Source organism: Talpa occidentalis, unplaced genomic scaffold, assembly GCF_014898055.3.
Source record: "Talpa occidentalis isolate TD23 unplaced genomic scaffold, MPIMG_talOcc4v2.1, whole genome shotgun sequence".
Lineage (NCBI taxonomy): Eukaryota > Metazoa > Chordata > Mammalia > Eulipotyphla > Talpidae > Talpa > Talpa occidentalis.
Genome location: NW_026555331.1, coordinates 62783712 through 62809751, shown reverse-complemented (window position 1 = coordinate 62809751; position 26040 = coordinate 62783712). Strand labels below are relative to the sequence as shown.

The 26040-nt window shown below is 41.7% G+C and overlaps 1 protein-coding gene across 6 annotated transcripts in view; it reads left to right on the top strand.

Annotated features, from left to right (window-relative positions):
* FAM110B (family with sequence similarity 110 member B) overlaps positions 1-22126 on the top strand; it is a 167892-nt gene extending 145766 nt beyond the window's left edge. For 5 of the 6 annotated variants that reach the window (XM_054692260.1, XM_054692256.1, XM_054692259.1 and 2 more), the window contains one exon: positions 13298-22126. In XM_054692260.1, coding sequence (XP_054548235.1) covers positions 13613-14725 — 1113 coding nt within the window. In that variant the 5' untranslated portion in view covers positions 13298-13612 and the 3' untranslated portion in view covers positions 14726-22126. Of the gene's footprint in view, positions 1-7800; positions 7842-13297 lie in introns of those variants that run through there. The other variant, XM_054692261.1, reaches the window with a different exon arrangement.
* Positions 22127-26040: the final 3914 nt, after the last annotated feature.

Sequence of the window (26040 nt, the reverse complement as noted above, 5' to 3'; positions counted from 1 at the left end):
TATGAAGTACTTAATCCTCTTGACTGACATAAGGGGACTTAGACCCTTTTAAGGGATTAATATGAGGATGAATGAGATACCAACACAGTGTCTTCATGAACTCCATAAATTGTTACTATATAATCACTGATCTTGTTGAGTTGTTATTGCTACCATTTGATCCAACTAACTTTTGCACACTAAACATTAACTAGCACATCTTCTTAAACCTGTGACTTGAGTACACTAGTTTGGAAAAAGGATATGTATGTTCAAGGACAGGGGTCCCTTGAACTTCATAAGCATGTAGCATTAGACTCAACTCTAGAGAGTGGACTCAACCATCCTCACAACTGAACATCAAACTGTACCAAGCTCACTCCATTATAGGACATAAGTGACCAAGAGTGGGATCATTTTATGTTTGTTTGGAGAGAGCAAATAATCCTTTTGGATTTTCACTAGGAATTCTAGTAGCCTTATTTAATTATTTATATTTGTTACCATCAAGCAACTGCTTTATATTTCAAAACAATTTTTTGTGCTAGCTACATCTGGCATCAATTTCTGAAAACCAGGTTAGAGGTAGGGCTTCTCCACACTGACACACATTGGTGACCTTCTTAACATTTTCTTTACCTCAGGCCAGTGTTCTGTTGAACCAGAAACGATTTTCTCCCCCTAATTGTCTGTTTCATTTTAATTATCTTCACTGAGACTAAGATATTTTTATTTTTTTATTTTTTTCTCTCTGTAAGATTAATTTATTTACAGTAATATTGGTTTCAATCACTGTGTATGATTCAGAGGAACAGGCTTACACCTCCTCAGATGTACGTCACCACACTGCTCCCACCCCAGAGTACCCACACCACTGTATCCTATACCATGTACCATTTTTTTAATATTTTATTATTCTTATTTAAATTTTATTTTTATATTCCCCTTACAATTACAATCCCCTTATTATGACCCCAAGCCCTCCTTTCCCCGCCCCCCAACCCCCATAGAGTGTCTCTGGTTCATAGTTGTTTGTTGATTTTGATATTTTCTTTCTTGTAGTTATTCTTTTCCCTGGTCCCTTATTTAAGTTTTCTAGATGCTGCTATGAGTGAGACCATCCAGTATTTTTCTTTTTGTTTATGGCTTATTTCACTGAGCATGATCCCTTCCAGCTCCAGCCATGTTGCTGAAAATTGCATGTGTTTATCTTTTTTGAATGCTGAGTAATATTCCATGGCATATATGTACCACATCCTCTTGATCCAGTCATCTATATTTGGGCATTTGGGTTGTTTCCAAAGCTTAGCTATTGTAAATAGTGCTGCTATAAACATAGGGGTGCAGGTGCTCTTTGGAATTGATGTTTCTGTGTCCTTTGGGTAAATACCTAGGAGTGGAATTGCTGGATCCTATGGAAGCTCTATGTTTAGTAGGTCAAGAAATCTCCACACAGCTCTCCATAGTGGTTGGACCACTTTGCATTCCCACCAACAGTGCAGGAGAGTTCCTTTTTCTCCACATCCTCGCCAACATCTGTTGTTACTAGATTGTTTAATATGTGCCATTTTCACTGGTGTAGGATGGTATCTCATGGTAGTTTTGGTTTGCATTTCCCTGATTACAAGTGATGTTGAACATTTTTTCATATGCCTGTTGGCCATTTGCATTTCCTCTTCAGAGAAGTTTCTTTTTAGCTCTTCTGCCCATTTTTGGACTGGATTATTTTCTTTGTTGTTGTTGAGTCTCATCAGCTCTTTGTAGATTTTTGTGATCAGTCCTTTATCCTTAGTGTTGTGTGCAAAAATATTCTTCCAGTCGGTGGGGTTTCTCTTTGTTTCGGTTATTGTCTCTTTTGCTGTGCAGAAGCTCTCTAATTTGATGTAGTCCCAGCTGTTTATCTTTGCCTTCACTATCACTGCTTTGGGTGATGTGTCCCTAAAGATGTCTTTGATGTGCATATCATGTAGTGTTTCGCCTATATTTCCTTCTATGTATTTTATGGTTTCAGGTCTTATGTCTAGTTCTTTAACCCATTTTGAGTTGGTTTTTGTGTATGGTGTTAGGTAGTAGTCAAGCTTCATTCTTTTGCATGTAGCGACCCAGTTTTCCCAGCACCATTTAGTGAACAAACTTTCTTTGCTCCAAAGCATGTTTTTGCTCCTTTGTCAAAGATTAGTTGACCATAAATCTGTGGGTTTATTTCTGGATTTTCTATTTGATTCCATTGGTCTGTGTGTCTGTTCTTGTTCCAATACCAGCCAGTTTTTATGATTATGGCTTTGTAGTATAGTTTGAAGTCTGGGAGTGTGATGCCTCCATTCCCTTCTCTTTTTTTCAGGAGAGCTTTGGCTATTTGAGGTTTTTGGTGATTCCATATGAATTTCATCAAGAATTGTTCTATTTCTTTGAAGAATGACATTGAAATTTTGATTGGAATAGCATTGAATCTGTATATTGCTTTTGGTAGGATGGCCATTTTAATAATGTTTATTCTTCCAATCCATGAGCAGGGGATGTCTTTCCATTTCTTTGTGTCTTCTTCTATTTCTTTTAACAGTTTTCTTTGTATAGGTCCTTTACCTCTTTTGTTAGATTTATTCCCAAGTATTTGACTTTTTTTTTTGTTTCAATAATAAAAGGGATTGTTTTTTTTTATTTCTTCTGCTTCAGATTTATTGTTTGTGTATAGGAAGGCTACTGACTTTTGCTTGTTGATTTTGTATCCTGCCACTTTACTGAACTGATTGATGAGTTGAATTAGTTTTTCTGTGGAATTTTTGGGGTTCTCTATGTATATTACCATATCATCTGCAAATAGTGATAGTTTGACTTCTTCTTTTCCTATTTGGATTCCTTGTATGTCTTTCCCTTGTCTTATTGCTCTGGCTAGGACTTCCAGTATTATATTGAAAAGCAGTGGTGAGAGTGGACATCCTTGTCTTGTTCCAGATCTTAATGGGAATGCTTTCAGCTTTTCGCCATTGAGAATGATACTGGCTGTTGGCTTGTCATATATGGCCTTTATGATGTTGAGGTATGTGCCTTGTCCCAAGAATTTCAAGGGCTTTTATCATGAATGAGTGTTGCACTTTGTCAAAAGCTTTCTCGGCGTCTATTGATATTATCATATGGTTTTTATATTTCTTTTTGTTGATGTGTTGGATAACATTGATTGATTTTCGGATGTTGAGCCATCCTTGTGTCCCTGGAATGAATCCTACTTGGTCGTGGTGAATTATCTTATGGATACATTGTTGGATTCTGATAGCTAAAATTTTATTGAGGATTTTTGCATCAGTGTTCATTAGCGAGATTGTCCTGTAGTTTTCTATTTTTGTGTTGTCCTTGTTCGGTTTTGGTATTAGTGTAATGTTGGCTTCATAGAACGTGTTTGGTATTATCCCTTCCTTCTCAATTTTTTGGAAGAGTTTGTGAAGGATAGGCACTAATTCATCTCTGAATATTTGGTAGAATTCATTTGTAAATCCATCAGTTCCTGGGCTTTTGTTTTTGGGGAGGTTTTTGATTACCATTTCAATTTTGCTGCTTGTAATTGAAGACCAAGATATTTTTAAAAGAAATTCATAATTTACTTATAAATGAAAATGAGGCTTGTGAAAGTGTTTTCAAAATGACCTTGGAGAATAACTTTAAAGACTCCATTATGGATTAAGATTTAATATCTACTCTTTTTCTCCTACCAACTTTAGGTTTGATTTCATTTTAATAATGGCTTTATTATTTACTCTAGCCTGTTTCACTCACATAACTGTTTGCTTTGAAATTTGAAACCACGTATTTTCCTTGTAACTCAAATAAAAATGGGGTCATACAAGTGACCTTTTAGACAGAAACTGCAGTCAATCCACTTTGACAGAAATAGCACACACACACTCTCACTTGAGAGTAACGGAATCATTTTAAGACAAAAGATCATTCACTTGCCATAAGCTTGAAATCTAATGATGGTAATCAACAGTGCCAAGCTGTGGACACTGGAGATGAAATTTAATAATAGCTTACATTTACTGAACAAACGTGGTGCCAGTTTCCACTCTGGGAATGCTTTGCGTGTTGATTTTGTGAGGAAGCCCTCTCACAGCAGCCCCTTGAAATGTAGGACTCCTTGTTACCAATTTTCCATTATTAAGGAAACTGGGGCACAGTGAGCTGACCTTGAATAACTTGCCCCAGGTCACTGCATTGTGGGTGATAAGTTACTCCTTGGGTGAGCCCTGGGGTAAACCTGACCTTGAATCAAGGAGGGGCTCTGAGTCAACAGACAAATCTACAGAAAAGCTGAAGGACCCATTTTATTGTCTGGTCTGGATTCATTACAAAGTGATGTGTTCCTTTTTTTTCCCTTAAGAATTTACCCTGCTGAATTTGCCTTTCCATCTAAGAATGAGATCTTAGACACGGCCCACAGGCTCATCAGTTCATCTTCAATAATTCAAAGTCCTCAGATCAGTTTCAGGCATGAATCTCATGACCAAAACTCTAACCTCTCTCCCAGTTTAAATTAGCCTCTCCTGCCAGTTCAGACCCATGTTGGCTTGGGTCTGTGGAAGAGGGCACTTAACAAACTTGGCCGGGCTTGGTCCTTTTGTTCTCTTCAGCTCCTGTACCACTCATTATTAGGCACCATTTATACCCTCTCTGGGGCAGGTCCAGAGAGGGTATATGAACAAGAGCGGTTGACAGAGTGTAAAGGGAAAATGACAAACTTCCTCTCCTTGACACCTGTCATCTAGTGTACCAGAGCATGGTGTAATTCAGAGCTGGTTTCTTTTTTTAGGGGGGGGCTGAAGGGGGTTTGGGGCTCCTTGGGGACAGCCACATCACCCCCTACCCCCCACTGGGGAGTACTCACTGCTTTCCCTTCAGTGCAGGTTTGTGGGCTTTCTTTGGGGAGGAATCTTGGGGAGACATTCCTTTTAAGGTAGCCCCAGGCCACCTTTTCCTATGTATACATGTAGGCCCAGAAAGTCCTCACCCTTATACTGATGGAAATGCAGTTTCCTCTTGCCTTTGTCCTGTAGGTCCAGCAGAGACTCTGCCATGGGCTTCTCATACAGGAGCTGAAGCCAGTCTCATACTCCTCAGTAAGAAAAAATCTGTGTAGGCTTTCAGGGCATGCCCTGAGTCCTACCTCAGCAATTGTCCTGCACTACAGCTCTAGGCAAAGGACTTGAAACTGTCCAGGCACTGTCCATCTGAGATTAAGTAAGAAGAACACTGTTCATCGTATCTCTCTTTGCCCAGCTGACACCATGTAAAAACTCTATGGGTAACAATTTACCCATTCCTCTCTCCTCCATCTTGCTCCATCATGGTGCCACCTGGAGGATATTGCTGCAATCACATGTAATTGTCCTAATGATTTCAACCCACTTATCAAAATGCAGGGCAAGTTTCCTGCTGTCCCAACCAAATGCCTCAGCGCACCACATGAGAGCAACTGGGGTAGACATTATTCTTTGGCCATGTCCATAAAGTCATAAGAGTTAGACTCATTGGCATCCAACTAATTCTAACATTTGTTTCCTATCTTCTAGTTTTATGAAATGTATGTTAAAAGAAGTAAGCCTTAAAAAGCTGAAAAAGTGAGGAATTGGTTCACCCAATGTGGAAAATGAAAATGAAGTAGTGGTAACCAGAGCAAGCATTTTTTTGTGAAATAACATTGTATTCCAGCCAACTGAAAGAATAAGCTAAAATTAAAAAAATAAATAAATAAAGAGTAGGATGCTTAGAATCAAAACTTAAAGTGGTATTAGGAAAGTCTGTGGTTTCCAAGAATATACAAAGTGATAGTGTTATTGGAAAGAAGGTTTTTTCACTTACAGCTTGGAGCAAATTGCTAACTGCAACACCAAGGTCAGGCACGGGAAGATTCAGCCGTTATAGATGTTGAAGGAAGTCACCAGCCAATAAGAAGGGAGACTCACCATTCAGTAATTTTAAAAGTACAGGTCCTCACAGGACAATGGTTTTGACTTAATGCTTCCAGATGGTCCCTCTGATTTTGAAGTTTGTTTAATTTAGTGTGCAAGTTCAGTCTCTTCTCATCCATGCTTCTGTTATTTCCCCATTTAATTTTTCACTTTGTTATTCTCCTTTCTTCTGTATTCTTTGCAAGTTATTCTCACAATATAAAAGGAATTAATAAAAGTGACTATGCATTGGGAAAGGAAAGAGGAAAATGTTAAAAGAAAAACATGCCTTCTTAATTAAAATGAGAAATTAATAAGGTCTTTCAACTGGAAGGAGTTTGCTTCCTTTAACATAGAACCAAGAATAATTTATGATTATTTTCGCTGCTCAATCTAATTTTTATGATAAACATAACATTGATAGGTCTTTGTGGAACATTAAGGAGATGACAGGTTTTCTGAAACCCTGTTGCTTAAAAACCATCTCAGGCCGAGGGACAGGCCTGGTTTGGAGTGGCTGCTGTTGTTCTCTTTGGTGTAAGCTTGAGGACAAGGAGGAGCAGATAGAGGATTAGACTAGTGTTTGTTTCCCCACAGACCACTTCTCAGTAGTGAAACCGGAAGCCCAGAATTGTCCTCAACCAGCCCCCTCATCCTCCACATCTAGTCCAGGTCCAAGGTAGGCCTGGTGCACCTCTCAAACACCTCTTGAAATTGTTCACCCTTCACTCTATCCCCAGAGATACCTTCCTGATAAAGGTAATGTGAATGAAAAGTGTCTTTGTACCCTTATCTAAACTTTTCAGTTCTCAGAAGAAGTAGGTATGGTCATTATTCCCACCTCAAAGATGTGAAACCTGGACACAGGAGCTGAAGTTATCTGCATGAGACCATCAGGCATCGCAGCCAGAGATACAAACCAGAGGCGGTTCTGTAACGGGCAGCCATTCGGAGCCCCACTGTCATCCCTGCTCCCACCTCCCCACTGCAAAGTTCTGACTGACCTCTCCATAGTCATCTCCCCTGATCCTGTTCACTCACTTTGGCCAGCGGGTTTCATAAAACACAAATCCAAGCCTGGCATTAATGTTTTGTTACCCTTCGGTGCTTTCCCATTACCTATGCTTGAAATCCCAAGTCCATCTGCCCATTTTTGCCCACAATAAGACGCTCATTGCTGTTCTCCTCACACTCTACACCAGCCATCTGGCGTCTCCTAAGTTTCTTGAGTGGACAGTGAACTCCAGAGGATGGATCTGAGGACAGATGCCCTCATCTTCATACCTGGACTCCAGCCCTACCCTGCCACTTAGTCCCTTCATCTGTCTATTGAGAAGTGGTATGCAGGGAAGGCCTTTGGGCAGTTTTGCCACATCTCTCAATTTTATTCAATACTATTCAATTCATTTTCCTCACAAGTATTTTAAATCTTTTTTCTAAATTGTTATGGCTTTTCTGTCTCTTTAGAAGATAATGCCACAGATAATGGCTTAGTCAATAGGTACTGTAAATTGATTGAACATAACCCATTATTCGGTAAGCACTCCTAGAATGCTTAAAGAATCCAAAGGTTAACATTGTCTTGTGAAATTGTACTTTTACTTCACTGACAAGGATGTTTCTCTGCTTATAAATAGGGAAAACCAAGAATAAAGTTCTGAGAGTGACCCCCAGTCGAGTTGGAATCTTATGCCTAAAAATTAAAAAGCAGTATTCCCTGGGATAGTTTTGCATATATTATAAATGTCTTGTGACCTGACATGTCAGGAAACTAGAAGAATCAGTTCTTCTAGAAATCTTGTTGATCTCCTAGTTAACTTGCTTCCTTTGCTATTTGTCTCCAAGAATGTTTGAGATGACATTTTCAAGTTCACGTAATGCAAATCATTTTCATTGACAAGATGAAAAAAAGCGAGATGTCAGGTGAGTCAGTTGGTGAAATTACCACATTTTTCTGACATAACACATGCGTGAAAGATAACTGTTTTTCACATACCAGAGAAACCTCGCTGGGTAAACCTGGGATTATATTCAACCTGAAGGCCTTTGTTCTACTCCAGTGCTTGCTTTACTACATAAAATGTAAAGACTAGTTAGACATTAACTCCTTTTTCTTTTTACTTGTGAGATGCACTTGGTTTTATAGTATTGGACTTAAAAATTAAAATTCCAGATAAAAAATTAAATTTTAAAATTGGCAGAGCTTAAGCAGAGATCTGCATTAACTGTGTCAACTGTGAACCACCTTCTTCCCCATAACGATCCTGGGACCCCACACAGACCACAGTGACACTCAGTGGCATAAAACACGGAGTTCCTGGGTTAGAGACACTTTGACTTTAAACACTTTTCATATGAACTGTATTTTGAAGCTCATCTTCTGTCTTTCCCTGCCTTTAGGTTTGCAAACATTCTTAGAGCCAGCTTGCTGGGCCTTCCAAAGTCAATCTGTACCAACTAACCCTATGAACAGCTGGCATATTTGAAGTTAGGTTTCAGTCCACTTTAGTTATAAAAGTTTCAGATATTCCGGGGTTAACATTTCTTGCTTTAAAAGCCCCAGGTTTTACTCATTTAAGAGACAAGAAAGCTTGGCAACTTCCCTTAGTGCCAGAGGCATTTCATTATAATCTAGTGAGGCTAGTACAAGAGTGAATCCTCCCCTTTGTCCCTGCTGCCCAAAGGCTGACCTGCTGCCTAGGCATCACTTGGGATCCATGAAAAGTGAATCCGGGGGCCTCACCCCAAATCAACTGAATCAGATTCTGTGTTTCACAGACAACCCTGAGGATGTGCAAGCAAGTTCAATACTGAGAAACACCGTGATAGTGAGTGGGAGATACCATTTCTCCTTTTGTCCCAGTGTCCTCTGCCCCCCACCTGGCTCTCTGACACATCAATCTCCCCACACAGCCCAGGCATCTACCACACATAACGGGACCCTTATAGCCCCTGTCTTCCATCAGAAGGAGCCTGCAGGGATCTGACCCAACATAAAGACAAACCCCAGACCAGGTCTGCCCTAATGGCAAATCATTTGGCACCTCAGCTCTACCAAATTTGGGGGTTATTTTTCTCTAATCCTTTTTATCCTTTCATAAAGTCCTCAAATGGATAACAAATGGGATGGAAGGTAGCCAGATGGTTTATGAATGGAAGTTTCTCCCTCAGGCTTCTATTTTGTCTCCTTAACTATAAGTCAGGGACCGAGCAGTACTATGTAATTACTTTTGTTTATGAAGCCCTACACACCTGAGAGTTAACTTTCCTTTACCCAAAACAAGATGAAAAGGAAGTAGTAGCTCCTGGCTTGCTCTTATGGGTGCCCACCATACCTGAGGTTCTACCAGGGCCCTGAGGGAGGGCTGCGTACGGAGTATCATGTGCCACGGTGCTCCCTAAACAGAGCTCATGGTGGCAGCATATTTTCTCATGAGATCTAGTGCCAGGTTCCCAGGCATTTCAGTTACCCCTCAGTCTTGAATACATCTGGTCTACTTGATAGTAAAGTTTTCTACATTGCACATCTGGAATGACACAACCCTTTCCTAGCCAACACTATATAAATATCAAGAAGTAAAAGAACAGCAGTTAAGGATTATGTAAGTATTAAGAGAAGTAGCAGCCTAAGCCACCTTCATTATTTTTTGAAGTGGGTTTAGTTTTTGAGCTAGAACAGGTAGAAAACTCAGAATATACCTTATTATTATTACCTTATCACACACAGTTTCAGTAGCTGTTTCTGTTGCTTTCAATTCTTCCAAAAAGATGCTATTTTTTTTTTTCTGCCCAAGGAGTTCAAATTAAAATTGTCAAACTCTGATCAGGGTCATTTCTAAAACTTGAATATTATTAGGTAAATTAGGGATGACAGAGGAAACAGGAAGAATAGATAAAAATAAATAGGAAATGATGTGTAAAGTGGTCACAAATAATTACTATTTTTCTAACATAATCCTTTCACACTAGTTTTATATTTCATCATTGCTTCTTAAGGTTGGGTGGCGCGGAACAAATAAGTTGAAGGGCCTAAAGGAGGTGTCTGCCTCTGTTTCCCCATTTTCATGCCTTCTTTTCCATGAAAAAAGAAAGACCTGTGAAAGGAAAGTACTGAACTTTCTGGGGAATGTATCATAGAAAAGAGACTGGTACCCCTCCACCTTGTGAGTGAGTTGAGAGTGATGATTTTTATTAAGTGTTCCTAAATACCAGAGCCTGCCATAACACACAGATGGGCATGCTGAGAAGCTGGGTCAATAGCAGTGGCTATTTGGACTTCAGGTATAAATATGCTGGAACTTAAGTGAAGCCAGCCATGAGACCAGCACAAGCGTCAATGCCAGTGTTTTACAATAACTACACCATCAAAGACCATTTTCCTATGAACAGTATATGTAAGAACCACAGAAAAGTTTAGACATGTGCCAGCATTCCCATATGCCATTTTGAAGTTGGAAATAACTCACTCATTCCTAGCAACTCATTACTCTTATTTATTTATTTTTTTATAGAGGCATTTATTTATTTGTTTATTTGTTTGTTTGTTTGTTTATACAAGCACTGGGTACAGTCAGAAGCGCGGGAGGGTGAGAGAATACACCAGAGCCAGAGCAGAGAGCAGAGCAGGCAGAAGGACCGAAGTACACTGCTGAGGGGAGCAGCAGGTGGCAGGAGAGGTCTGCGAGCCATGTGGAACCTCCTCCGGTGGCCGGGGAGCAGCTGGGGATCAAACCGGCGCCGCAGAGGCCGCGGGCAGCTTCGCAACCCAGAGCTCAACCGCTGCGCCACCAGGGAGGCCCATAATTTTATTTTTTAATTAATTTTTTATTTATATCTTATACATCATTGTGTAGTCCCCGTAAAATTTGTACCAATTCACCGGTGAACCATCACCATAGTCCCTTGTGCTCCTCTTTCCCCTATTTTGATCCCTTTTCTTCCCCCTCCCTCGAAGAATATCTCTGATTTGTGGTTGCTTGCTAATTTTGTTTTTATTATTATTGTTGTTGTTGTTGTTGTTACTATTTTTTTTTTCTGATTCCTTATTTGGTTCCCCTACATTCCTCCTATAAGTACAACCATCCTATATTTTTCTTTTTCCTGCTGGTTTATTTCACTGAACATGATCCCTTCTAGCTCCATCCATGTTGCTGCGAATGGCATGAGTTTATCTTTTTTTTTTTGGTTGCTGAATAGTATTCCATGGTATATATGTACCACATCTTGATCCAGTCATCTATTTTTGGGCATTTGGGTTGTTTCCAAGTCTAACCTATTGTAAATAGAGCGGCAATAAACATAAGGGTGCAGGTATTACCACATAATTTTAAAAACATTGTGGAAATCTCCTTTAAGTAATTCATGTCCCAGATGAGAGACAAGCCCCAGAAAGGCCCTAGCCCACTAGGCCATCTTCCTGCTTGCTAGATTTTTATATGGGTCCTTAGCTACAAAACTAATGAGCACAGATCTCAGTCCTGTTCTTCTTTATGTCCCAGACCTTCTGCCACTCTCTCTTCTGTGGATACATTTGGGAAGTCCAGGGGTAATTACTGCTGATATTATACGCGTACAGGAGGTACACAGCCTGTCCTGGGGGCAAACCTCTCTCAAATTTCCCAAGTATGATGACAATAGGGTACCTCCGAGTGCAGGCTCTGTTCTCTGCTGATTCTGAGTCCACTTGGTAAAAGGGGGCAGACCATACCTCCACCCTGAGGAGGCCTCTTTAATCTTGCCAGTGAAGTGGACCAAGGGTGGTATATGAGCATATACAGAGGCTCTTCCACAAAGGAATTGTTGTTCCTCTTTTGATATTTCATTCAAAATATATTCAAAGAAATAAGCTCAATTATATGAGAGGAGGTGGTTTTGAATAGAACTGCACAATTAAAGGAAATCATTATGTAGGATTGCCTTGGGACTTCTCAAATCTTGAATGGAAAAATATTTTTATTAGAACAAATTCTTTCACAGATTCCTAAAATTGTAACAAAATACAGGATGGGCTGAATATAGAGTTTAGGAATTTTTAGAAGAAGAAATATCAACCCCCCCCCCAAGTTTGTTATTAATGGACACTTGATTTTTCTTAACCGGGAACAGATCATCTTCTAGTAATAACACTTTTTTTTTATTTTGTCAACTATTAATAATTATTTGATATGCTAGGTGAATACAATGCTCCCTTATTTTTACTACTTATAAGCAAAAATGCAGTTTCTTTATAATGTTGTGCTTATAAATGTTGTCAGATAGCAGCAGGGGGAGAAGTGCTGAGACAACTGTTACATTGTGCTGTGTACTAAATAGAAAGACTCCTTACAGATTTACACTGGGAGTATGGAGAAATGTGTCATTAAGGTGGTTTTCTTTGGAAAAAAGGTAAAGTCAAGTTGCTCAGAAAGCCATGAATTCTCATGAATGCTCAGCTATTATACACTTTGTCTATAAAGTAAAATATTTAGGTATCATTGACATGATTTTTTTTATGAATACTGGAGCAAGTTTGTGAAAATTAATACTACAGAGAAAGTTTTGCTTTCTTTTCATTAGCCATGAGAAATTACAGCACATTTATAATCAAATTTACATAGACACTTAATCTAGAACTATTTATAACATTTTTTAATTAACAGCAAACTTGTATTTAATGGGATGAACTTCATACACATTCTTGCTTTGCAGGAGTAAGTGTTTCCAAATATATTGGCTGACAAAAAATGCTATCATAAACATGGTGGCTTTTAACTTTTTATGCACCTAAAATTAATGTTATCTGTCAGTTTACCTCCGTAATCAGCTTTTCTGCCACTCCCATTTCTTGCCCATCTTCTCAGTTACTGAAGAGTTAAAGTGCTTGTCTCAAGTGTTACTGAAAGACTGCTTGTGAAGAGTCAAAACTGCTTCACTGCAAGAGTCATTATAATTCACCGATGCCTCTTACCCCAAAGCAAATGAGGGTTTGTTAGGATCCAGTGGCATTTAAAGATCTGGGACCCCGGCTTTGCTGAGCGCTCATTTCTGCCTCCATCCAGTATTTTTGGGTTTTGCTCTAAGTAATGACATCGGGCGGGATCAGGAGGCGGTGCTCGCCAATCGGGAGGCAGCTGGAAGAGTTCACGCGTGGGAAATCTCAGCCCCTCTCTTTCTTCCAAACACCCGCGGCTGAGCGCCCCGCGCCGCGGCGCAATCTCGGGAGCCAGGGGCAGGGGGTGTCCTCCATCTGTAAACTGGGGATCGCCTCCTAGAAATGGCGGGGGCGCCGGGGACGCACGGCCGGCCGCGGAGGCGGGGAGCGCGCCGCCGGGTTTCTCTGTTGCTACAGCCGTGATGTCACTCGCCCATCCTAACCCGCGGTTGGTTGTTTTGTGTTTCAGCTCTGCCTGCAGTTGAACACAAAGACCTGGAGGAGACTCCCACATCCTTCGGGGAGAAGAAAGGAGGCAGCGAAGCAGATTAAAGGAACTTGTGGCTCGTGGCCTTTTGAGTACAGGGGCTGCCTGGAAGCGGGAAAGTGAATTAAAGCCACCGTGGCAGCTAATGAGCTGTGAGATGAGGTGCTGCTGCTGCTGACAATCAGATTCCAGGCTCCGTCTGCTGTCCTTTGTGCTTCGTGTACATGTGTCTATTCAGCGCATCCGGAGGCGCCCAGAAGAGAATCCAACACGGCTGCCGGGGAGAGACCACCCACCATGCCCACGGAGACCCTACAGACAGGTAGCATGGTGAAACCGGTCAGCCCCGCCGGCACCTTCACCTCGGCGGTCCCCCTGCGCATCCTCAACAAAGGGCCAGACTACTTTCGCCGGCAGGCGGAACCCAACCCCAAAAGACTCAGTGCGGTGGAGAGACTGGAAGCCGATAAGGCCAAGTATGTCAAGAGTCAGGAGGTGATCAACGCCAAGCAGGAGCCGGTGAAGCCGGCCGTGCTGGCCAAGCCGCCCGTGTGCCCCGCCGCCAAGCGCGCGCTGGGCAGCCCCACGCTCAAGGTGTTCGGCAACAACGCCAAGACGGAGAGCGGCGTGCAGAGGGAGAACCTGAAGCTCGAGATCCTGAAAAACATCATCAACAGCTCCGAAGGCTCCAGCTCAGGTTCGGGTCATAAGCACAGTTCCCGAAACTGGCCGCCGCACAGGCCAGATGCCACCGACCTGCACCGGCACTCCTTCGCCGAGTCCCTGAAGGTGTACCCCACGCAGGGCCGCGGCAGCCCGCAAGAAAGCAGCTCCCACGTGGGCAGGAGGCTGCTGGAGCAGTCAGCCGAGTCCTTCCTCCACGTGTCCCACAGCTCCTCGGACATCCGCAAAGTGACCAGTGTCAAGCCCTTAAAAGCAATCCCCTGCAGTAGCTCCGCCCCTCCCTTGCCTCCCAAACCCAAGGTCTCCTCCATTGCTACCATGAAGTCGCCCGAAGCTGACCCGGTGGAACCAGCTTGTGGAGTCAGCCGAAGACCCTCCCTCCAGCGGTCTAAGTCAGACTTGAGTGACAGATATTTCCGGGTGGACGCGGACGTGGAGAGGTTTTTCAACTACTGCGGACTGGACCCCGAAGAGCTGGAAAACCTTGGCATGGAAAACTTTGCAAGGGCTAATTCTGACATAATATCCCTCAACTTCCGCAGCGCAAGCATGATCAGCTCAGACTGTGAGCAGTCTCAGGACAGTAACAGTGACCTTAGAAATGATGACAGTGCCAATGACCGCGTGCCATATGGCATTTCTGCCATCGAAAGAAACGCTAGAATCATCAAGTGGTTATATAGCATCAAACAAGCTAGAGAGTCACAGAAGGTCTCCCACGTGTAAGCGAAAGTTGTGCAGAGGAGGGAGGGGTGGGTCTCTGTGCATCGGCAGTTGTGAAGGTTGTGAGGTCTCCTTGAAGTGTTGTGAGCTTCTCCACTCTCTTTGTGTTGCTTGTTGTGCAATGTTTTCAAGTTGCATGCCTGTCAACATGGGGACTGACCTTGGCTTCCACTCAACCATTGCTGCAGAGCCTGGCTCAATATGCGTCATCTGCCAAAAGTTTCAGGCCAGGATCTAATTAGGGCTTTGATCTTCAGCAAAACTGTTTACAGGAAAAAAAAAAAAAAACAACAACAAAAAAAAAAACGGTATACAACTTCTTCAATATTTATGTGTTTCTTGTGTTTTTATATTCTGCGCTATTGTGTCTTAATTAAAAGTTTTATCAACTAGCTTTTAAGTTGAGAGTAGAATCTTTTTGAAATAAAAAAAAGCCAATTTGCCTACATGTGAAACCGAAATAATTGGGGAAATAAGTGGGATCTGCTACCCAACAGATATTGAGACTGTCCGGAGATGAAACCAGTTGGAGTATTTTGAGGTAGAAAGTGGTGAGCCTAATGTTAATCTTTTATGTATTGAAATTCTTAGCCACTTGCTAAAGTAATGGTTGGGGCAGCAATGCTACGTTTTGTGTCCTATTCCGTGTGTAAATGTTGGTGTTTGTGTAACACTGACCCCAAGGAAAGACAATCAGATACAATGAAGGTGATTCAATCTAGGACGTTGGGTGTTTGGGGGTTATATTGATGTTGTTCTGATTTGTATTGGTTCAGAAATTTCTACTATTATTCATTTGATAAGAATGACCACCCAAAAAACTGATACTGAATGTCTTAAAAAAAAAAAAAAGTTGGGTTTTGTTTTTTTTTTGGTCAAGAATTAATTCCATGCTAATTTTCATCCCGCCTCCTTACCTCCCTCTGTTGTTGTTTTATTTGGGAGAGGGGAGTGGGGCTTGTGCAGGTTTGAGCTACCTGAAGACATGAACACAAATGGAAGTACCAGCCATATCAGTAGAGCACCTCCATTCAACAGTGAATGCCTTTGGTAGCTGAACCCTATCTGAGCAGTACAATTGTGATGTCTTGCCTATGTTATTCTCTCAAGCTGTAGACCTTTGCTACAGCTCTAGAAATTGTAGGAACACAACACTATGTAGCTTTCCACCTGTTGGTCACTAGCGCTGCATATCAACTTGTTCCCTTTCCCCCCAATAACCTGTCTTCCAGGTGGTCTTGTTAGCTGTCCACCAGCTGACGGCTGTGGTGTGGTAGCAGAAAGGTGATAGTGCCGTGGTGGTCTGCTTCATGGCCCTTGTACTCATGCTCTGAAGTTGTCAGCAGCACTACCTTAGACTTATCAGCTAATAGGAAACTTTTTATGGTGTAAATGCTGTAAGACTTTGTACATACTTCAGTTGTTATGAAATCTTTATGAAAAAAAGGAAAAATTATGTTAATAAATAGCTCTGGTGCAGGCACTAATGGTGGTGGTTTCTCTGTCCTTTCCTTTGCTTCCTACACAAAATTTTAACTTGGGACTGTGAGCCAGAAGCAGCTATGTGATAGTCTTGAGGAAACATTATTTCATTCAGTTATTTTCACCATATCACAATTATTCTGAGCTGCAGAATTCTTAATTGTAGGTATAACAATGTGCTTTTGCTAACATAGTTTCATCAAGGTTCCTAAAATATACTGTTGCTACTTTACTTAGTTCACACTTCTGTTATTTTTATCTTTTCTTAAACATCTGAATTTTTCACATCTTCCACAGACTCTTCAGTTGTAAATATTTATGAGTTCTACAATGGAGATATACCTTTGAGATTTATAGCCCTGTTTTATTTGTACAAGCCCAACATCATTAGCATTGCATGTGTTCCTATAGTTCCACTCATTCATTCATTCCCCACCCAATAGGACATTTGTTGAACCACTCCCCTTTTCAGGCCTCATAGTGGACACAGCCTGCTGTGGTCAGCACTGCTCTGAATGGAGGAACTTCGATTTTCACATTTATTTTGACTGTCATTCCACTTAGTAAACATGTCTTTTCTCTTATTATAAGGACCCTGATTATTCAGTGAGTATTTATCAAGTCAAGTTTTTTGAAGCTTAGTATTTCTTCAAAGTTCCATATAAAGTAAAAGGTTTATTTAAAAAGTAATTTTCAGAAACAAATATGATTCTCAACTATTATTATTCACAAATATTTTCCTACTGAAAGTCAAATTTGGTTCCTGGAATATCTCTACTGGTTTTGAATTCTTTCTGTTTCTCTGGTACTCAGTTCAACCAGAGCTCTACTTTCCAGAAGAAACATTGAAATGCAGCTATTAGTGGTGATAATATATAATGCAGTCAAGATAATATGAAAACATGTTTGTATGCATGTATATGTGTGTATATATGTATACATTCGTATGTACATAAAAAAAAAAGCAAGCTTTTTTTTCCTCATCATTGTGTAGAAATGTGGTCACTTAAAGTATTCAAGACTTAGCATTTATATAATCCATCTCTTTCTGGGGCTTTCGAGTAAAATTGGTGTTATTTTCCTAAGGTAACCAGTTTTGGGGAGAGAGAGCAGTCCTTAGCTAATTTAATATCACTTCCTATGTGCTGTTTTAATTATAGATTCTGCTTGAACCTTCAAACATTTAAAAACCACATTTAATCTGTATTCCAATAGGGCTATAACTCATCCCACTATAATTCAGTTCAATCTTTTGTGGCCTTATTTGTAGAATGAATAAATGGGAGGCTTTTGGTTCCAATGGAAAGTAGCAGCTCATTATTTGTGGTGGTGTTGTTGTTGTTGTTGTTGTTGTTGTTGTTGTTCTTTAGAGTTTTGATAAAGCACTATTTCAGACACGCAATATTAAATCCTGAAAGTGAGATATTTCCTAATTGTGAAGTCTTGTTTGCAAAATGGTCACTGTTAGCTCAGGGAAGTAAGTATTGTGTGTGTGTGTGTGGTGTAATGATAATGTTATAAATACAGGGTTATCATTGAGTTGATCACACTTTTCTTATTTGCCCACACAAAGCATGAGTGCACTAGATGGCCTAGTAAACGTGTTATTTCTTTCCAAATACCACCAAATTTATGAAATCCTTACATAACTGTCCCTTGTGCTATTGTCTTAGTTCAGTCTCTCATCTCCTCTTACCTGGACTATTCTCCCTAGAACTTCCTAACTGAAAGCCTCCATCCCTTGCCAATGAGTTTCTTTCCATTCCATTTCATCTCAAGCCATAGTTATCAGCTACGATTATGTCCCTTCTCTCTATAAAGACATCCTCTAACTTTAAGATGTTGCAGATAGGATCAAGTCTAACTTCTTAAAAAATGTTGGGCATTTACCTCTCAGACCTCATCATCTGTTTCCCCTTTGGCCACCCAATCTAAGTCTCCAACCAAAGGGACATTTCCATTGGAAACATTTTGCCATTGCATTAGTAATCTAATGCCCAATGTCTAGCAACTAAAACAATATTTGTCGTGTTAATATCTTTTGGCCAAGAACCCTAGAGTGCCTTGGTCAGATGGTTCTGGCTCAGGGGGGTCTCAGTAGGCTGCAGAAAAGATGTTAGCCCCCGGGAGCATCATCTGATGAGTTGACAGGGGCCTGAGATTCTAGTTCCAGGATGGCTCACATGAAATTGGCAAGAGTCCCTACAACACAGCAGAGGGAGTGGCCAATAGAGAGGGCAAGGAGGGTGTCATAATGCCCTTTGTGATTCAATGTACTAATTCACACATTCAGTTCATTAGGATCATGTCACTAAAAACAGCCCACACTCATGGGGACGACAGTTAGGCCTCACTTTTTAAAAGGGAGGAAAATCAAGGCATTTATGAACCTGTTTTAAAATCACCATGTCTGTTGAGATTTAGTAGCTCTTCATTAGTGAGGAGAACTTTTTCCTCCCTCCATGATTCAAAGAGTCTTGCTCTTTCAAAACTCAGTACAACTATCAACTTGTGGGATTGTTTTCGAGTTTCTTTGTTGCCTTTTCCCACTAGATGGTAATTTTTGTCATAGCCATGGTCCCAACCATTGCTAGCCTAACTGGTACCTTTGTGTGAAATATGAAATGGTGTACCTTCCTTAAAACATTTTCTGCCAGGAAAAAACAAAAATCTGTCCTGAGAAGTTTACAAATCTCTCATTATTATGGTGTGGGCCATGACCCTAGAGTTGGGGGGACATAACAGAGCTATCCAGAGTATTTAGTAAATGTTTAATAAATGTCAACTTGAATTTTTAAAATATACCACATCTAAGTCTTACGCTAGTTACCATATAAATGTTGTTAAGTGTGAACCTAAGATGGTGGTTACTGTTCTATTTTAGAGGTGAAAAATATCAATTCCATGGAAATACAGTCCCTTACCTAAGATCTCAGAGGAAAGAAGTGCTAGAATAAGATTTCACTCAACTCTATGGTTCCAAAAGTTCAGGACAAAGGCAGACTGAATGCATTGTATTTAAAAAAGAAAGTAGGGTCTCCCCAGTGGCGCAGCGGTTGAACACCACGCTGTGAAGCTGTCTGCAGCCTCTGCAGCGTCGGTTCGATTCCCTGCCAGCCAGGGAGAGACCCACATGGTGGGACAGACCTCTCCTGCCTCACCCGCTGCTCCCCTCAACAGTGTACTTCGGTCTGTCAGCCTGTTCTGCTTCCCGCTCTGTCTGTGATTATTTCTCTCACCCTCCTTCACTTCTGAACTGTACCCCAGTTCTTGTATAAATAAATAAATAAATCTATAAAAAAATAAAAAGAAATAAAAAGAAAGTACCCTAAATTAATCTTGATCACTTTTTCTGCTGCCTGTGCATCTAAACATGTCTCAGTCAGAATTCTTACCTAAATGATAACCAATAAAATTTAGAAAAAGACTTCAGTTGTTTCAATATGAATAACACACAGCCCACTGAAATCAGGGACAGCACTCTTAGAATCACATTTCATTTCTGAATGTGCTACATTTTAAAACTACATCCTGTTATTTTTGATCAAGGACTTTTAGAAGGATAAACCATAGAGAAAAATGGCCACAATTCAACAATCAGGAAACACATTTTGATAATTTGTTGAGTCAGCAATACTCCATTTTCTCATCCTTGAGGATGTACATAGTGTGTTCTGACCAGAAGATTCCTCAGGGAAGGAATAAAAAGATAAAGTGTGCTCCAGAGGAGCCAAATAGTCTCATAACTCAGAAAAATCAACTAATCTCTCCGCCGTCTTGAATATGACAAGCCTGATTCGTCTCTTGAGTCCTTAAGGTGACTGATCATTTGATTAGCCTCCACCGTGCTGTCAAAAGCCGTACTGTGAAGGGCCATGGGCTTGGTGGCTGTGCATTCAGCTCTGAACAAGTCGCTGAACAGGGTTTCTCTATTGTGTTAAGCTCACACCCATTTTCTTTGACAAAACTCAGCAGAAGGAAAAGCTGGAAGGAGCTGAACCTCAGCAACATTTTGGAACCCCTTCATGCAATAGCTGACATCCATCTGCTTAAACATTGGCCTTTACTTCCTCATCAGTAAAATGGGAGGAAATCAGTTGCATGTATATCCTTTGGGGCTCTGTGGCAGCACAGCTTGCTGTTTGAGAAACATTCGAATGAGCTATGAGGATGTGAGAATTCAGAAAATCTGGGTTCTTACTGTGGTAGTCAGTGGGAAGGCAGGGTGAAGGTCAAACATTTCACTAAATGGTGTCTTGTACACCAGCTGCCGAGAGAGTTTTAATTGGGGAATGAAATGACATTCATAAAAAGGATTTTCTCTAAGCAGAAGGAATCTTCAGAAACTTTCATGTCATAAACTGATGATTTTTTAAGGATTTATTTATTTATGCATTTAAGGGCTGGGGCACAGGCCAGAGGTGTGGGGGGATGAGAGGATTCACCAAAGACAGAGTGGGGAGCAGAACGGGCAGACTGACTGAAACACACTGCTGAGGGGAGCAGTGGGTGAGTCAGGAGAGGTCTGCTGTGCCATATGGGTAGCTCCCTGGCCAGGAATCGAACTCATGCTGCAGTGGCTGCGGACAGCTTCATAGGTTGTGTCTTAACCCCTTGCGCCACCAGGGAGGCCCAAGAAGCTGACTACTGAATGTGGCCAGGTAGACCCTCGTGTACACAGCTGTGAGAATCAGGTATCAATGGCACAGTCATTCACTGGGTAGGAATATCATACATTCCATATTTACAAAACCCCTATCATATGTCTTGGATGTGATTCTAACACCTTTTCTTAAGTTATCTCCTTTTATTCTCACAAGAACCTTAGAAACAGATAAGAATCCCTTTTGTCAAAGTGGGGAGTTGGGATAAAGGACCTTCTCAAAACACACACCCAATAAGTGGAAAAGTGAAATTCAAACCCAGGTTAATAAAACACATTTTAAAGACTCAGTATTTCCTAATGAACTTTAGCATGTAGCATGACAGGAGCCACTTTTGCTTCTTCGTAGTAAGTTGAATGACAGAACATTTCTCAAAAACATAAAACACTGTTGTGTATATTGGTCAGTGATTCTTCCTTACAGTGAGTGGCTCAAAACTATTAAAATCTTGATCACATTAATATTGAAGCCTAGGTATCTATCCAAAGAGCACAAAAACACTAATTTGAAAGGAAACCTGAACTCTTATGATTATAACAGCTCGATTTACAAATAGGCAAGTTATGGGAACAACCTAATACCCCAGAAGAGATGAGTGGATCAAGAAGATGGAATACTACTCAGCAATCAAAAAAGATAAATTCATGCCATTTGTGGCAATATAGATGAAACTGGAAGGGATTATTCGAAGTGAAGTGAGCCAGAAGGAGAAAGATAAACTCTGTATGGTTTCGCATATATGTGGGATCTAGAGAAAATAAACAAAGATTCAGATAAAGACAAACTGTAAGACTGACCCTTGAAGACAGATCGTAGCTCTGAGACACTCAGGAGGGGAGGAGGAGATTTGGAAGGGAAAAGGCCGAGGAGAGAACACAGGGAGAGGAGAGCATGGTGGAGGGTGGTAGAGGACTGTGTGCACTACAGTGATGGGAAAACTCTGGTGACTGCACCTGAGAGGGAGAAATCCCATATTGTGGAAAAATAAACAAGGATATTTTAAAGTCAACGAAACACAGTGATCAACTTCCTTTCCCAACTGAGTCTTGTAACTCAGTCAGAAAAATCAACTAATCTTTCCACCATCTTGAATATGTCAAGCCCAATTTTTCCCTTAAGTCCTTAAGGTGACTGAGCTTTTGGTATTATTTTGCATTTTATTCTGCCTATTAATTTGCAGAGAAGAAAAGAGATGCAGAGGTGGCAGGACTGAACCCAATCAAAGAGCAGGTTAGCTGGCAATTGGGCTTGAATAGACTGTGGGCTTCTATATTAAGTTTACCACTTAAAATTCAATTCTGTCCATACAATTGACCCCTTTCACTTGATTTATCCACCTCCCTTTCCCCATCCCATGTGGCTGATGATGACAATTTTAATATTATTTTAGTGACTCCACCACCCACAGATGCCCAGTGTTCCTCCTGAACTTAGGAAGCATTTTTCTAAGCCTGATTCATCTGTGTCGGGTAACTAGGGGTGCAAACATTTCCACTGGTTCCAATATTAATTTCCTTCTACTTCCAGCTCATAAGAGGATTGTTTTCACAACCCATAGCCTTAGGTGTAGCCAGAGACCGACAGCTGCAGCTGGGAGGAGGCATAAAAGAACCAGTCTCCCAGTCTCACATTCTCCATCATTTTTTCCCCTAAACTTGGCAGCCAGTAAAGTTCCAGAGGGCAGGGGGCCGCTAGGATCCTGGAGCAGAGCCCTTTATGCCCAACCCAGATTGTATATGTAAATCCCAAGTGACAAGCTTTGAGAGTTTAGGGATTGCTTTCTACAGCAGCCCATCCTGACTATTTCAGATGAAAAGCAACTGTTACTGACACAGCAGCGGATACATAAAAACTGTCCTGTTACTCCAGCAGGAGGCATGACCAAATGGCCAGCTTTAATACACTGTTTCGCAAAGTGTGCCCCCCAACACTGTAGTTGAATTCCTTGAGTATCTCACTACAAAACAAACGTCTGAATTCCATTTAGATAGCCTAAGTCACAATACAGTGAGCAGATCCCAGGAATTTGCCGTTTTTACCAAGTGCCCTCCATTCCAATTCCAGAGTCTCTGCTTTCAGATAATTAATCAACTTTAGATATTGACTAAAAAAACAGATGAGAGTGCTGCAGTTGCCAAATATTTGAAAGCACTTTTGACATTTTAGAATTAAGGGTACAAGCCTGTGGCTTTATATTCTTATTTTCAGAAATGAAACAAACACATTCATGACCTCTCAGCTATGGGGAACAGACTGGGCAGATTGGAAACATGCAACTTGGTGCGCATTTCCAGTGCTCCAACCTACCTCTCTGCCTCTCGCATCACTCAACTGGACTACTGAGGGTGCCTCTGCATGAGCACCCCACTTATTTTCATAAAAGCAACTGAAAGTGATCTTTGGAAAACTGATGCCACACAGTGTCATTGTGCAGCTTAAAACTTCATGGTTTTCAATTTTAGTTATGAGAAGACCCAGTCCCTGGGGTCCCTGGGGTCCCCGTGCTCTCCACCCTCACTCTGTGGAACCCATAAGCAGTCCTCACTCCCAGAGCACAGGTGCAAGCTACTCTGTCTTAGTAGCTGATTTCCCCTTGATATTAAATCTTCATGTTGCTGACTCTACTAAGTGACATAGATTTCACTTATTCGTTATCTCCTCAGAGGGCCTTTCCTGTCACTCTATTTAAAGTAGTTTCCTTGTGTTAATATCTGTCTCCTGATTTCCTTCTTGGTACTTAACCACAATCTGAAATTCTCTTATTAAGCTATTGATTGCCCTGGGTACCCTCTTACTGCCTTGACCTGGATCATTGCCTGGCCCTCACTGATGAATAATATGTATATTTGGAATGAATGGATAAATCTAGATGAAAGTCCTCATGAGGTCCCTGTAGGGGAAGGAGGGGACAGAGCAGGTTTTCTATAATCCGAGCAGATGGGGTAAAGGAGAGAGAGAGTCCTGGAGCCCTCGGTGGTTTTTTCAGGCTTTTATTGGGATTCACCAGGTACATGGCAGGCAGGGGTGCCAAGAAGTCTTCACTCTTCCCCGGGCTCTCTGGTGTTCTCTCGTGTCCTCTGCTTCTCTCTTCCACTTTCGCTCTTTAGCTCTGCTGGCGTACTTATACGCTGCCCTTAGAAGCCCAGTCTCAGCCCAGTCTCAGCCCAGGGGTACCCACCTACGCATGCCCACACCTATTCCAGGTGCCTACCATCAGGCATGCATGCAGGGCCACAGGGATCCATCATCAATCCTGTAGAGACAAGAAGGACACAGTGCAGGTTTTCTGATCCAGCAGACCGGGTAAAGGAGGAGTCAGAGCCCTCAGTGGCTTTTTGCAGGCTTTTATTGGGATTTACCTGGTACACAGCAGGCAGAGGTGCTGAGGGGCCAGGAGGCTGGCAGGCCTCCCAGCCCCCAGCAAGTCTTCACTCTCTCTGGGCTCTCCGGCGTTCTCTCTGCTTATCCTTTCTCAGCTTCTCTGTTTCTATTCATTCTTGGCTTCTGCTGGCATCCCGCAACGCTGCCCTTATAAGCTCAGTCTCTCAGCCCAGGTGTACCCACTTCAGGTGCCCGCCATCAGGCATGCATTTAGGACCACAGGGTTCCCTCATCTATCCTAATGGTGGGAGGGCAGAAAAGCCTGATACTTTACTTACCCTACAGTCCCACTTCATGGCTGCCTCGTTCCCTGACAATGACATCATCATTCCACATGGAACTGGGACTGGCATCTAAGTGTTTCTTTCCCTATGTTTGTACTTGGAAAATGAAAAAAAAAAAAAGTTTTCAAGGTAAGAGGTGTCCTGACTATGAGCCTTAAGCAAGCATTTCTCATTCACTGTACAACTACTAAAGGGAGGTCGAAGTCCTTCTGTTTACGATGTATGATAGCCCAAAGTGATGAGACGCCCTGCTGGAAGGGTTGGGGGACAATCCAAGACTGCAGACATAATTTTTATCTTGACTGTCTCGTATCAGTCCCAAAGGTCAGCAAGTGGCATACCCCCTTTCTTTCCCAAAATACAAAAAAAAAGCTTGCTGTTTATGGAAAAATACACCCTCAAGGTAGCACTGCTGGGTATTACCAGGGGAGTGTCCCTGGCAAACTAACTCTGGGGCAAATATGGTTCAGAAAAACCTCTCATGGTGGCCTGTCAGCATGTGCACACTGACTTCCCAGCCACGTGGTCACCAGCCTGTTCTCTGGAAATTCTGCTAACTGGGGAATGATTTAAGATTTGTTTTTTTATGCGTATAAGAATTGGGGTGTAGGCCAGAGGTGTGGGGGGTAAGAGGATTCACCAGAGACAGAGTAGGGAGCAGAACAAGTGGATCTACTGAAATACTCTGCTCAGGGGAGCAGCAGGCAAGACAGGAGAGGTCTGCTGCGCCATGAGCATCAGCTCCCTGGCTGGGAATAAAACTCATATCCAGTGGCTGGTGATAGCTTGATAGCTGAGAGCTCTGTGTCTTTAACCTCTGCGCCCCCAGGGAGGCCCTGAGGAATGAAATTTTTTAAATAGGCAAGCCATGTGTGAATGCAATTGCTCCCTTAACTGAGAAAAACTGTAGTGGCACATAATTGATAACATATGGGAGTTCAACTGGGTGAATGAAAAGTGGGAGGGAGAACTCTCATTACACCACCTCCTAAAATGCTGGCATTGGTGTATGCCGCCTTCTTAAGTAAAAAGAAGTCTGAAGCTTTCGAGGATGTCTAACGTACTGGACATTTTCCAATTATTGCTCCTTTTTGATATTAGATGATAATAACAGTCAGGTGAGTTACTCTGGGCATCACCAGCTCAGCTCCTGGCAGCCAGGCCCTCCAAGTGCTTCTGCCACAGTGCTCCCCTCCATTGAGTTAGGCCATTTTAAGGACTTGAACGACTAGAACTACCCAGCATTTTATTTTGGTGGAAAATGTTGAAACATACATTTAGTAACTTCATGAACATGTGTTTATTTCACTAAAGGCTGTCCCTGCTTTCTCCGAATGAATTGACAGCTGTTATTGGTTTAGGAACATGGGGCTAAAGTCTGGCTACTTGAAAATTACTTCACTGATCTGGACAAAGGTTTGATGTGTTTTGTCCATGTTTAAAATTTCCCAGAGCACATCAGTGTACTACATACTGAGTACCTGGTATAAAACTAGCCTTTTTCCCA